The 14,083-nt window shown below is 56.1% G+C and overlaps 1 protein-coding gene and 1 long non-coding RNA gene across 5 annotated transcripts in view; one reads left to right on the forward strand and one right to left on the reverse strand.

The window, feature by feature from the left end:
• Positions 1 to 2,635: 2,635 nt before the first annotated feature.
• On the forward strand, positions 2,636 to 7,564 carry LOC131815220 (uncharacterized). The gene is made up of 2 exons (XR_009347609.1): positions 2,636 to 3,272; positions 4,014 to 7,564. It is a non-coding gene; the product is annotated as an uncharacterized LOC131815220 (long non-coding RNA).
• The window catches only part of DAP3 (death associated protein 3), a 31,683-nt gene continuing 22,653 nt past the window's right edge, over positions 5,054 to 14,083 (reverse strand). For 3 of the 4 annotated variants that reach the window (XM_059146909.1, XM_059146912.1, XM_059146910.1), the window contains 9 exons: positions 12,205 to 12,313; positions 11,993 to 12,085; positions 11,057 to 11,187; positions 10,090 to 10,170; positions 9,847 to 10,005; positions 9,286 to 9,345; positions 8,681 to 8,770; positions 6,093 to 6,210; positions 5,054 to 5,352 (listed from right to left, as the gene is read on the reverse strand). In XM_059146909.1, coding sequence (XP_059002892.1) covers positions 5,267 to 5,352; positions 6,093 to 6,210; positions 8,681 to 8,770; positions 9,286 to 9,345; positions 9,847 to 10,005; positions 10,090 to 10,170; positions 11,057 to 11,187; positions 11,993 to 12,085; positions 12,205 to 12,313 — 927 coding nt within the window. In that variant the 3' untranslated portion in view covers positions 5,054 to 5,266. Of the gene's footprint in view, positions 5,353 to 6,092; positions 6,211 to 8,513; positions 8,545 to 8,642; positions 8,771 to 9,285; positions 9,346 to 9,846; positions 10,006 to 10,089; positions 10,171 to 11,056; positions 11,188 to 11,992; positions 12,086 to 12,204; positions 12,314 to 14,083 lie in introns of those variants that run through there. The other variant, XM_059146913.1, reaches the window with a different exon arrangement.

Consider the following 14,083-nt stretch of genomic DNA (forward strand, 5'->3'; position numbering starts at 1 on the left):
CTTCTTTATGTGTTTGGTAGAATTTACTGGTGGAGTCATATGGGCCTGAGTTCTTTTTAAGGAAGTTTTCGACTATGGATTCTGTAGTAGTTCTCTCTTGCGCCACAGTCGGTAAGTTGTATTTTTCTTTATCTTTATTTTTTTTTTTTTAAGATTTTATTTATTTGACAGAAATCACAAGTAGGCAGAGAGGCAGGCAGAGAGAGAGAGGAGGAAGCAGGCTCCCTGCGGAGCGGAGAGCCCGATGCGGGGCTCGATCCCAGGACCCTGAGATCATGACCTGAGCCGAAGGCAGAGGCTTTAACCCACTGAGCCACCCAGGCGCTCCCCTCTTTATTTTTTTAAAGATTTATTTATTTATTTGACGGGGGCCGGGGGGGACAAAAGTTGGGGAGTGGGAGAAGGAGAAGCAGGCTTCCTGCCGAGCAGGGAGCCTGATTTGGGGCTCGATTCCAGGTCCCTGGGACCATGACCTGAGCCAAAGGCAGGCGCTTCAGTGACGGAGCCTCCCAGGCGCCCCTAATTTTAATATTTTCGGAGAACTAGATTTTTAAGTTTTGTGTTCAGTATTTTCTTAATCATTTAGTTTGAATTACCTTCTCATTTCCATTTTGATTTTTTTCTCAGAAGAGTCTTTTTTTTTTTTTTAAGATTTTATTTATTAATTTGACAGAGAGATCACAAGTAGGCGGAGAGGCAGGCAGAGAGAGGGGGGGAAGCAGGCTCCCTGCTGAGCAGAGAGCCCGATGCGGGACTCGATCCCAGGACCCTGATACCATGACCTAAGCTGAAGGCAGAGGCTTAACCCACTGAGCCCCCCAGACGCCCCTCAGAAGAGTACCTTAATTTCCAAAGAAGGGGTTTTCTGTGCTTGTGTTTGGTATTCAGTTTTCACTTAAGCCGCACTGGGGTCAGAGAACGCCATTCATATGACTTAAGTTCTTTGAAATCTGTTGATACGGCCCAGTGGTTGTGAACTTCTGAACAGGCGTAGGTGTGCTTAAAAGGAATGTGTATCCGGAAATGTCTTGGTTTAATTTTAAAAAACCTTTCACGAGACAGGTTTCTTAATTATGCTACTTGATTATGCGTTCTCGGCGACCCTTGGCTATCAGTGACTGAGGTATGTTAATTCTCCACCACAGGCTGTCTTTCCTTCTGTTTCATCGGCTTTTATTTTCTGAGGTTGTATAGTCAGGGCATACTATTTTATTTTTTTATCTTTCTCTTTTTGTTATTAACATGCAGGGTGTTGTCCGAGGCGTACGGGTCTGGGAATCAGGCTGACACACTTCACAGGCCTCACGCAGCACACGGCCTCCCCAGTGCCCGTCACCCCACGGCCCAGCCTTCCCACCCCCGCCCCCGGCAACCCTCCGTTCTTTTCCTGAGACTAAAGGTCTCTTAGGGTTTGGTTCCCTCTCTGGTTTCGTAGGACGTACCATTTCGGGATAGTTTTATCTTTCTGATGAGTGGAACCTTCTTCCATTTTAAAACGCCCGTCTTCCTCTAAAAACGCTGTTTTATCTCGATGTCTGCTTTGCTTGGTACTGAGACAGATGAACCAGCTTCCTTTGGTGTTTTTTGACTTTTTACTTGCAGGTAGGATTTGTCTCTTGAAGACCACACACCGACACCCGTGCGAGCGCCTCCTCGGGGAAATGCCTGCGAGGGCCACCGCGAGGGCCCCGGGGCCCTGGGGGCGCTGGGCGGGGGACTGGGGGCGAGGAGGAAGCGGGAGGCGGCGCCCGCAGACCTTCCCATCCTCCGGGTCTCCGGCGGGGCTGCGGCCCATCCCCTTCCTGCCGCTGCGGCAACCGCCCACCTGCCCCTCCGGGATGGACTCCGGCTCTCTGGTGGGATGCGTTCTGCGGGGGGTCTCTTGTGCCGGGGTCTGAGGGGGCTGGAGGCACCCGGGCGGCAGCGTCTGTCTGGGTGACCCGCTCGGGTGATTGCGGAGCTGCACCCGCGGGAGGTGCCCGGGGCCAGAACCGGCCCCTGCTGCTCCTGCTCTAAGGTTTTGAGAAACCAGGAATCTCTTTCCTAAAGTGGACACGAGTTAGAAATTTTGTATTTCTGTCGTTTATTTCCACTGGCAAAGTGTGAGGGTTCCTGTCTCCCCACGCCCTCCCCAACTTGCGCTTTGGCCGCCCCGGGGCTGGGCCGTGGCCTCTCACCCCGCTTGGGATCTCGTGGTCCCCAACGTGGGGGACGCAGAGCTGCGCGCAGACTGTCCGAAACGTCCACTCAGTTCGTTCACCGACTTGTACACTCTGTTCTCTCACCGACGAGGGATAGTTGTTTATTCTGATAGATGAATTACAGATCTATTCTCCCAGCCTGTAGCATTTTCTCATTTTCTCAAGAATATCTTTTGAAGAATAAAAATTTTAGATTTTGATTGCTCTATCACATTTTCTTGTATGGACCACCTCTTTGACATTACATAGAAGAAATTTTTGTCTAATGAAATGTCATGAAGATTTTGTAGTCATTTATAATCTGTTTCTTTCTTTTTTTAAATGTACGCTGTGCACCCAAGGTGGGGCTCAAACTCATGACCCTGAGATCAAGAGTTCAAGGCCATACTGAGCCAGGCAAGTACCCCAATTTTGTTTTTAGGAATTTACTGATTTGAGAGAGCGCGAGCAAGTGGTGTGTGTGAGCAGGGGGAGTACCAGAGGTGGGGGGGAGCATCTCAAGCAGAATCCTTGCTGGGTGCAGAGTCCGAAGCAGGGCTCGATCTTATGAACCTGAAGTCATGACTGAGTTGAAACCGAGTCAGTCGCGTAACCAGCTGAGCCCCCCAGACACCCCTTTTGTTCTTCTAAATGTTTTATAGTTCGTACGCTTGGCTCCATGCTCCGTTTTGAGTGTCTGATGTGAAGCAGTGGCCCAAATTCATCTTTTCGGGTGTCCATTATTACCAACTGTCTTAGCATGGTTTGTTGAGGATTTTTTCCCCAATAAATTGTCCTGACATCTTGGTTGGAAAGCAGCCGACCTTAAATACACGGTTCGTATCTGGATTCACCATGTGGTTTCACAGACTGACCTCACGCGTCCCCGTATGCCAGTACCACCCTGTCTTGGTCACTGTAGCTTTGTATGATACTTTGTAAAAAGGGAGAGTAAGTCTTCCCAGTTTGCTTATTTAAAAATCATTTGAACTATTCTAGGTTTTGTTTGTTTCTGGATGAACTTCAGGGTCAGTTGCCAATTTTTGCAAAGCGGTTGGCTGCAGTCGTGACTCCGATTGAATGGTCTGTAAGGTCCGTCTGGGGTCAATGGACATCGTGCACTACTGTCAGATTCTCTTCCTGTGGATTTAGAACCTCTTTAATTTCCCTTAGTAGTGTTTTATCGGTTTTGGTGTGTAATTTTGGAGTTCTTCCATTAAAACAGCTACATACTTTATTTCCTGCTATTTTGAATAGAATTACTTCCATGACTTCCATTTTGCCTATTTCACTGCTAGAATGAGAAATGAGGTTGGCTTTTGTGTTGTTGTGACCTTGACGACCTTAGTTCTAGCTCTGGGAGATGTTTTTGATACTTCTTAAGTTTTTCTTTTCTTTCTTTTTTTTTTTTTTTTGAAGATTTTATTTATTTGACAGAGATCACAAATAGGCAGGGAGACAGGCAGAGAGAGAGAGAGATGAGGAGAAGCAGGCTCCCTGCTGAGCAGAGAGCCCGATGTGGGACTCGATCCCAGGACTCAGATCATGACCTGAGCCGAAGGCAGTGGCTTAACCCACTGAGCCACCCAGGCGCCCCTGTATTTTCCTTTTTTAAAAGATTTTGGGGCGCCTGGGTGGCTCAGTGGGTTGAGCCTCTGCCTTCGGCTCAGGTCAGGATCTCAGGGTCCTGGGATCGAGCCCCGCGTCGGGTTCTCTACTCAGTGGGGAGCCTGCGTCCCCCCCCTCTCTGCCTGCCTCTCTGCCTACTTGTGATCTCTCTCTCTGTCCAATGAATAGGTGAAATCTTATTTATGTGTGGACTTTCCTCTCTAGATTTTGGTAACGGAAGTTGCTTCTAGAAGAGGAGGAGGAAGGAAAGGAGGCGATGCCCATGACACGCGCTTCTCTGTGGTCTGAACGTGGCTGAGCGGCAGGAACGAAGGCGCAGGGAAGCCGCCCAGCGAGCAGCTGCAGGCAGCTCGGGTCAGTGGCCCTGTGCAGGGGGTCGAGGGGGGAGGCAGGGGTGTGGGTAGGCAGGAGACGGGCAAATGCAGGGAGGAGCTCGAACCCGAGGTGGTGGGTGTGACGGCAGCCTGTGAGGACAGAGAGAATGAAGGGACTTGACCTTGGGACCATGAAGCTGAAGACCCGACCGGTCACGGTTGGCGAGGTTGGGGGGGTGGGGCGTGTCGTGGTTCGGAATGAGCCTCCCGCCTTCCGGGGCCGAGGGTGACCAGCCGACCTCACGGAGGACTGGGTCAGGGCAAGGGTCGGGTTCTGAGGGAGCCGTGCGGGCGGCCTCGCGTGGGGGAAGCGCACTGTGCGGGGCACGTGCTGATGCACGTCCACGGACCATCCCCGTCGTGGCCGCTCCCCAGCTAAAGCGCTACAGCATCAGGTCCTGCGGGGTAGCGGCCGCCCACACGTGAGGCGCTTTACACCCACCATGGGGGTCAGTGCTCACCAAGGCCCGGACCTTCCAGGGCAGAGGACACCAGCGGGCTGGGGGCTGCGGGGCCTGGAGGCGGCCGGTGAGCGGACGTAGGGGCGCGGACGCGAGTCCTCCCACGGGGCTGGGTCCGGGAACGCAGGGCCACAGCTGACCGGAGTCACCGTTGCCTCAAATCCCCGCCGGCCGGCGCACACGAGCGTGGGCAGGACGGCATCCCTCCTGCCCTCCGTCTGCGCGGCGCCAGGTCCTTGGAGGGAGAATGTCAGGGCGGATCTCAGTCTCCTGACCTGTCGGTCTGGAAGGTAGAACTAGTGGACGTTTCTGCAGTCCGGCCGCTGCGGACCCCTCACAAGCAGAACACTGGAGAGACTCGATTTGGCCGACTGAAGGCTCTTTCCGCCTTACAAATCTCACACGACACTTTAAGAAAGACACTTTATTGAACGGAAAGACCGTAATTACTTACAATCTGAGAACCCCACCTAATAAACTGGTTTCAGGAACAAGAGGACACTGCAGGGCACTAATGTCCGGCTTCACTGGAGGCCGGAGCGGACTCGTCCCAGCAGCGTCGGGTCTGGCGGCGTCGGGGACGGGCAGCATCCCCCGTCCTCCGTGCGGGCTGGGACGCGGCTTAAAGGTAGGCGCAGAGCCGCTCCAGCTGCCCGGGGTTGGCGTCACTCAGGAACAGCAGCTCCTTTTTCCCTTCTTCTGTATGAGCTAGAGCGGGGGAGACAGCGGGGGAGACACCCAGCTGGCAGTGCTGTCGGCAGCGCCGTGCGCCCCGGAAGATTCTGTGCGCAGAGGCTACGTGCTCCAGACGGTGCTGGTATGTGACGACCGCTCCCGGAGACCCCGCTTCTAGATCCTTTCTCTCAGCAAGTGACTATTCTGTCCGTCTCTGTTCCTCTGCACTCCAGCACGTCTCCCTCTGCTCCAAGAACCTCACCCGGCCTTTCAGACTTTGTCGCACGCCGACCCCCTCAGAAATCTCCGCGCCGCGGCCCCCGGCCCACCGATGCTGCAGCTGCCCTTCCCTCCAGTCCCTGGTGATGTCCTCCACGGCTGCTGGCTCGCTCTCGCCCAGGGACAGGACCACCACGGCCTCTGCTCCGCTTGCCTGTGCCTGGGCCGGGGTCAAGGCTGCGGTGTGCGGCCGAAGGCGCCGTGTCCACAGAGCGGGATGGGCGGAGCGTGGGTCTGGCCTGGCGCCGGCGGGCCTGGCTCACATCCAGGGCTGGGCTTCGAGCCCGAGCCTCTTATTCTAGACCCATGTGAGGTGGTGGGAAGAAATGCACCGTCTAGTAACGGCCCCCCCCCCCCCCACCGCCACCTTTCTTGCCGTCTGATAGGCCAGAGAGAAGTCGAGAAAAAGGGAGAAAGACCACGCAGGCCGCTGCCGTGGGAAGACATCAAGGCTCTGACTTGAGGGCTCCGTGAGCAGAAACTCGAGAACCAACCTTTCTCATGCTGCAGCCAGCTGTTCTCCAGGTAGTACTGAATGCAGCGCTCAAACTCCTCTGGGCTGTAGTTGGAGACCAGGACGGGAACAAAGGGGTCCAAGGCATCAAATCCTTCCTGGAGAAGGAAGAACCGTTCAGTGACGAGTCATCAGAGTGACCTGACCTTAGCGCGACCAAGGTGCCCGCTTTCCTTCTCTGCTCCTTGCTCTCGGGCCACCCCGTGGCACACAGGCGCCACGCACGGCAGCTGGCCGCTGTCGCCCGTGGCCTCCTGCATGGTCCTTGTGCCAGGGTGATGATGCCCACGGGGGAGCTGCCACCTGCTGTGCAGACATAGTGACAACTCCTTTGTTTACAGTTCTGCCTTCAGTAGTCAAGCCACTTAGTTCACAAACAAAACAAGGGCAGTGATAAGCCACTAAACGGCCCCCACTGAAACCAGTCCGGCCCCCACTGAAACCAGTCCGTCACCAAACCGCAGTGCAGCTTGCAAACACAACAACGAAGGGACCAGGGACCGAGCTCACTCCTGAGCAGAGCACCTGGACCAACGACCCCGCCCAGGACGACAAAAGCCCGGAGCTCGGGCTGCGCCCCACGGCCAGGCCGAAACCAGAGAGGTGATGGCCGAGCCGGGACGCGGCTCACGCACGCAGAATGGGGCAGAGGGGAGGCTGCGCTGTGGGTGGTATCACCCGAACTCAAGGGTGTTTCACAGGAATCAGGGAATGTAGAGACGTGTGTGGGTGTGCATGTGAGGACGCGTGCCTAGAGCATGCGCGTGCGTGTGTGAAGGCGGGAATCCTGTGTCCTGGGTTCTCACACTGCCCTGGGGGCCTCGAGGAGGGGACAGCCCAGACGTAGGAAGCACACAGCACTCGGGTCTTGGAGTCTAAATCCAGCCCATGCTCAAGACAGTGGGGGGGAATTCAGTTCTACCTCCTGAAGAAGGCAGCCTATTTTATTTTTTCTAAGACTTAACTTATTTGATAGAGAAAAAGATCACAAGCAGGCAGGTGGGGGGGGGGGGAAGCAGGCTCCCTGCCGATGTGGGGCTCGATCCCAGGACCCCGAAATCATGACCTGAGCCGAAGACCTTAACCCACTAAGCAACCCAGGTGCCCTAAAGGGGCCCTATTTTAAACATTTTGTTTTAAAGTATGATATCGGGCTCCCTGCTCAGCAGAGAGCCCGCTTCCCCCTCTCCCTGCTGCTCTGCCTACTTTTGCTCTGTATCTCTCTGTCAAATAAATAAAATCTTTTCAAAAATATAAAAAATAAAAGTAGCCTCCAGGGGTGCCTGGGTGGTTCAGTCGGTGAAGCGTCTACCTTTGGCTCAAGTCATGATCCCGGGGTCCCTGCTGGCCACAGTCCGCCTGATGGGCCCCGCCCTCCTAGTCTGTGCGTGCTCTGTCAATTAAATACATAAAATCTTTAAATAAATTAAATAAATGAATAAAGGTTCAATACCCAAGGTGTTCTAGGAGTTTGACCTCATGACCCTGAGATCAAGAGTCGCCTGTTCTGCCCCCCAGCACCCCCGGCCCCGGGACCTGGTGTCCACATACCGCTGTCCTCTACAACGAACCAGGGCTGCCTGAGCAGTGGCTGGTTCTGGGCCTGGGTGTGGAAAGTACCGGGTGAGTGTGGAACGCCCACGCTCCTCGCCCACAAGTAAAGCCAGGGGTCGAGAAGGATGGGGGTGTGGGAAAAGCACACTGAAGCCAGTCCGAAGGGGTGTCTGCTGGCCAAATCTGCCGTCGCTTAAGCGCCAGAACGGAGAACAACAGTGGAAGAGGCGTCTGCGTGGCCACGTCTGAGACAAGTAAGCGTGGGAAGGTCAGGAAAGTTCTTACAGGTAATGGAAAGCCAACCCACGTGTGGGAGAAACGTGGGAGCTGGGAACTATCTGCCAGCACCACCGCTGGGTTTCGGACGGACGGACGTCCAAGCTGTCAGGAGTGCAAGGGGTAGCCAGGGAGCAAGATGGCAACCACAGCGTCTTCACCGAGGACAAAGCAGGACAAAGCAGATGCGCGGCCCCGAACCAAGTGTTCAGGGTTCACTGTGGCGGCTGCTGAGAGACGCCATCCGGGGTCAGCGGTGGACGAGCCACAGAATCCCCTGGGACTGGCAGGTGCTGTCCCAGATTGAGAGAGACCAACAGACCAGGACAGTCGAGGGGACGCATGGACCACGACTGTTTCTGTGTGTGACACTGGGGGAACGGGCAAGACCACAGGACGTCCTAAAGACCAGGTGCCGGAACTTATCGGTGCCAGATCCGTGATTTTAATCATTGTGCCGTAGATTCTAGATCTGGAATGTCTGATTTCAGGCAATCATTAGAAGCTTGCAGCATGTCTCAGGTCAGTGTCACAGAACTCGGGGAGAAAAGCAGATGGAGGAGAATAAAGCCAACATGGAAAAGCGTTACCACTTCAGGAATCTGGGCGAAGTCAGAAACGAATACGGTTTTTCTCCAAGTCTATAATTACGTTTAAAAAAAAAACCAACCCCCCAAAACAAAAGGCTCATCAGACAGACCGACTATCTAGGGGAACCTGATGTTCTGGTGACCGGACCTTGCCCAGCAGCTCCTGTGGGAGATAGGCCATCCGCGGCGTGAAGAGAGACCCGGTCTGGCTCAGCGCCAACACCACGGCGCCTCCGTGCTGCAAGAGAGGCCGAGAGGCCGGGGGAGAAGAAGGGGGCGAACAGGAAAATGCGTTGTCGTCATCTGGATTTTTAGGACAGGCAAATGGCAACTGAGCAGGTCCCTGGTTCTGGGCCCGGCTCTGAGCACGTGCGGCCGTGCGAGCTCCCGGGGAGCGGCGAGCTTCCCAGGGCCGGGCAGGTGCGGAGGTGCTCTCCGATACACACAAACAAGGCCCGTTCCCAAGCCAGTGGGGAGATTGCCAACCAAATACACAGAGTTAATTTATTTTTAAAGATTTTATTTACTTATTTGAGAAAAAGAGGTACCACGAGAGGGGGAAGCAGACTCCCCGCCGAGCAGGGAGCCCAATGCAGGGCTCGATCCCAGGACCCTGAGATCATGACCTGACCCAAAGGCAGATCCTTAAGGACTGAGCCCCCCCAGGCGCCCCTAAACACAGAGACTTTAAATGAGGAACTGTCTGTCCCCGAACTCAGAGACTGACAAGCAGCAGGTGGCCTGGACACTCACCCAGTCGTTTCGCACCATCTTCCTCAGGCTGTGCACAAGCGCCAGCTCCTCGGGGGCCATCTGCATGCCGCCAGCAGGCGGGGAGGGGACAGAGGTCAGGCCAAGCTTTGCAAACGACTGGCCACAACTAGAGCTTCCCGCACAGCTACATAAGCTCAGTGGCTGGTGGCTGCCAGCCTCGGCCCCCCGCACCCCCTGCCCGGTTTCTGATGAAAACCAGCCACGGGGGGAGAGCACCGCCCCTTCCCCACGCCGCTGCTGTCGCGTGCTCCGAGGCTAGGTGCTCCGGCCGCCACGCTATGGAAACCGAGTCACTTAGCCTCGTTCTGAAAGCACAGCGCCAAGAGCAATGGCCAAAACCCAGCTCCCGGGGCGGGGGTTCATTTGCAACCACCCCCCGTCCCTGAGTTTGCACGCCCCCCGCCCCCCGGTGCCATTTTCATGCCGTGTTTTAATTCACATGCTCCCAAGGCGAGCAAACGTGCACGGGCTACAAGGCCTCGCCCCGGCGCACGCACGGCGGCACCCGCGGTCAGTGACAGAGAAATGCTGGTGTCCTACCAGGCTCTTATCTTCTCTCTTCAGCGTGGTCTTTCCCCAGAGAGCATTGACTCCATCCACCGCCACCAGGAGACGGAAAGCACCCGAGCAGCTCTGACTCTTGAGTTCTTTGAGAACGATGCCAACGGCATCCGTGGCATTCTTCACCCGCGTCAGGCCCTACAGGGGAGAGAGGCGGGGGCTTGGGGCCCAGGAGAGGCCTCCGCCAGGACGACACGGGACCCACCCCTGTCTACTCTGTACCTGCTCAACCACTTCTCCCAGAGGCCGGCCTTTCTCGGTGCTTTCTCGCTTATTCCACATGTATGTCTCCTGAATTTTTATCTAAAAACAACATGAAAACCAGAGAAAGGCTATTTAGCCGAAGATAAGCCCATCCGTAGCGCGTAGGTAGGAGGGTCAGGCTGTAAGGAGTGAGTTTTAATCTGTTTTTCTTTTTTTTTTTTTTAAAGATTTTATTTATTTATTTGACAGAGAGAAATCACAAGTACATTGAGAGGCAGGCAGAGAGAGAGAGAAGGAAGCAGGCTCCCCGCTGAGCAGAGAGCCCGATGCGGGACTCGATCCCAGGACCCTGAGATCATGACCCGAGCCGAAGGCAGCGGCTTAACCCACTGAGCCACCCAGGCGCCCCTTAATCTGTTTTTCAAGCCCCGTGAGCAACTCCGGGAGAGAGGTGACCGCTTTCTAGGTGACCTTTTCTACCTAGAGCGTTAAGAACGGAAGTCACTGGGCTCCTGACTACAGACGCCGGGACGAGGCCTTGGCAGCCTGACACCGGCACAAGCTCCCAGGTGACCCTGACTTGTGTCCAGAGTCGAAACTCGCAGCCTAGAGACTGTATCGAAGAATCACCAGAGCAGAGAATGATGCCACCAGTACATTTCTGGTTCCAAAGAAGACCTTGATCAGAAGAAAACGCTGTGGCTGGAAATGGGCTTTAGAGGGTCTGCGGCGGTAGCCTGGGACAAGTCGGGGAATCTGTGTGGCCTTGACTTTGCCTGGGGGGAAAAGCTCTCACTTTCTCGGGGACGGCGTGTCCGGTCCCACGGACGCGACGCCAGCTTGTGCCTCCACGCCGAACGCGGCGGGGACAGGCGGACCTGGCGGTCCCACCACAGCACCCGCTCTCCAGGGCCACCCGAGCTCAAGGCACCAGGATCACGTCTACGTGCGCAGCGGCCACGCCGGGCTTCTGGAGGCTCCTCACCTGACTCAGGAAACGCTCGTTGGCCGTTTTGAAGCTCTTCAGCCAGCTGGACGCCTCCACGGGCTGGTCGAAGCGCTGCCTGTTGTAGGCCGACCGCAGGAGGCCCCGGCAGCTCTTCACCCACAGGTGAGCTGCGGAGACAGACGCACAGACGCGGGAGGAAGCCAGGCAGTGACCGATCCGCTCTGGACGCCCCCGCCTCGCGTCCTGGAGACGCCGGGCCCCCTCGCGCGGCCGCCCCCACCCCCGCGCTAGAGAGGCCGCCGGGGACCTCGGACCCTGGCACGGACTACGACAACCTCCCGCGGGCTGGGGCCTTCCTGCGAGCCGGGCCGGCGGGCGAGGGGAAGCGCTGGGACCGGAGGACGAGAGGGAAGGGAAGACCCACTCGCGGCGTCACTGTGCGACGCTGTGCAAGGGGACGGGCAAGTGTACATCGTGCGTCCGGGCGTCAGCCGTGTGTTCCTTAACGCCCTCTGGCCTCAGAGGCCATGCTGGTCCCGCTGAGGTCACCAGCACTGCAGTCTGTGCCCGAGGCACGCCACAGGGTGACAGATCACCAGATTCCCAGCAGTTTTTATTTTTACTTTAACAGAGAGAGAGAGCGAGCGAGCACGGCCAGGGGGAGCGGGAGAGGGAAAAAGCAAACTTCCTGCTGAGCAGGGAGCCCGATGCGGGGCTCGATCCCAGAGCCCTGAGACCACGACTGGGGCCATAACCAAGACCGGGACACTCAGCCGACGGAGCCACCCAGGTGGCCCCCAAACACTCCATTCTTATTGTCAAGCGGCTCTCGGGAGGTGTTCGCCACACTTCTCTTGCCACATGCAACCGGCCTGGGCTGACCGCGACGTCAGGCTGGGCGAGCTCCACCGGCCGCTCCCCGAGCCGCAGCCCAGCGCCCGCCCCCCAGCAGGGAGGAGAGAGCCTCCTTACCGTCGGGAACGTGCACAACCAGCCAGTCCCGTTTTGCACAGAAATGAATCACATGGCAGAGACTGAGGGTTTTTCCTGTCCCCTTCTCCCCATCTAAAGCACCTGCGGTCAAGGAAAACCTCACCACAAGGTCTCCGGCCTGTCAGCAGAGGGCCGCTGCCCGCCCCTCTCCCGTCATCAGTGAGGACACTCCGGCAGGCGGCAAAGGATACAGAGCACGTACCGCACGGCCGGGTGAGCGAAATTGGTGCCGTCCAGGTACCGCAGGAGCTCCAGGGCCGGCCTCCTCACCATCAGGCAGGCTTCGTGGAAGGTCTTCACCTGGCAGACCCGGGAAGCAGGGCGGGCTGGGGCGAGGGGCGCGGAGCAGACCCGGCAGCCAGAGGGCGCTGCTGCACGCCCAGCCCCTGTCCTTCAGCGAGGCTGGGCCACGGGGTCCAAGGTGCACCCCAGGCTCCAGCTGACCTGCTGACACAGCAGTCCCCGTCTGCAGATTTGTTAACGACATGGAAATCTACAGGCGACCGCGGGCACCTTGTCACACGCTCCGCAAACCACCCAGGACTAACTCACTGAAAGAAGGTAAAACGCTTCACGAGGTATCTGACACATGCTAAGTGCTGAATGAATGTTAATTCGTTTAAATCTATTTTTAGCTAATTCTTAGGAGTATTTGGACTTTTCTCTAGAAACACATATGTGACAGCTCAGGAGCAGGTGTGACCAGGGACCCCACAAGCCACCCTGGATGCCAGAGAACGGACACAAAAGTTTCAGTCCCTTTTTGTCACCAGGAATACTCTGGCGGAAAAATCTGGGACGTGCTGATGCATGTGACGGTAACTGGCAGATAAAGGATTTCATGATGTTTCTTTTTTTCTTTCTCTTTTTTTTTTTTTTTTAAAGATTTTATTTATTTATTTGACAGACAGAGATCACAAGTAGGCAGAAAGGCAGGCAGAGAAAAAGGGGGAAGCAGGCTCCCGCTGAGCAGAGAGCCCGATGCGGGGCTTGATCCGAAGACCCGGAGAGCATGACCTGAGCCGAAGGCAGAGGCTTAACCCACTGAGCCACGTTCATGATGAAGGCGCCCCTTCATGATGTTTCTTAGTAAGATCAAATACCTAACAAGCACTATCTACAAGTAAATAAGGATTAAGCTTGTGTTGCTATCTTCTTTTTTTAACGATTTACTTGACAGAGCGAGCAGGCGCAAGTTGGGGACGGGCAGAGGGAGAAGCAGACTCTCCGCTGAGCGCTGAGCCCAGCATGGGGGCTCGATCCCACGACCCTGAGATCATGACCTGAGCCAAAACCAAGAGTCGAAGCCACCAGGCGCCCCAATAGTGTTGATATTTTTAAAGAAATCCTAACCGTACAGCTGAATTGAAGGACTTGACAGGCAAATTCAAACTTAATTGAAAGTGAAACCTCCGTAAATGTGACAGAGATATTAAAACAGAAATGCCATATTAGGCAACATGACAGCGCTAAAATACACAAACAGTGGGGAGGGAGCTGGCCTTCATGTAAAAGGAAATTATGGAAGGAATGTATGAGTAATTCCCTCCACAGCCCTGGTGGTCAGGCCAGCCGGGAAGCGACTGGAGACGGTCACGGGGCCAGAGCAGGACGGGGGCCGCCAGCATCCACGGCTGAAGCGCCCCGACACCGGATTCTCCCGGCTGTGTCCCGTTTCCAAATTCCAGGCCCTCCGCCCCAGTTCTGCGGTGCTGACAAGGCTCCTCGTGGTCTGCGCCCCCTTGCTGGTGTCTCACCGAATTTTTGAACTAAAGGACGCGGACGGGATGGCGCCCTCTGCCTCTGAAGCCGAAGTCACACGCGCGATCCAGTCTGCCCTTTCGCTGAGAAGGGGGTCTCCGAGGCTGAGAGCAGAGCAGCAGGAGGGGTCAGAAGCCAACTGGGCCAACAAACCAGGCTGGCAGGGCGCCTGGGGGGTTAAGGCCTTAACCTGCCTTCGGCTCAGGTCACGATCCCGGGGTCCTGGGGTTGAGCCCCACATCGGACTCCCTGTTCTGCCTTCTCCGTCTCCCACTCCCCCTGCTGGTCTTCCCTCTCTCCCTGACTGTC

Source organism: Mustela lutreola, chromosome 14 (genome assembly GCF_030435805.1).
Source record: "Mustela lutreola isolate mMusLut2 chromosome 14, mMusLut2.pri, whole genome shotgun sequence".
In the NCBI taxonomy this organism is placed as follows: domain Eukaryota; kingdom Metazoa; phylum Chordata; class Mammalia; order Carnivora; family Mustelidae; genus Mustela; species Mustela lutreola.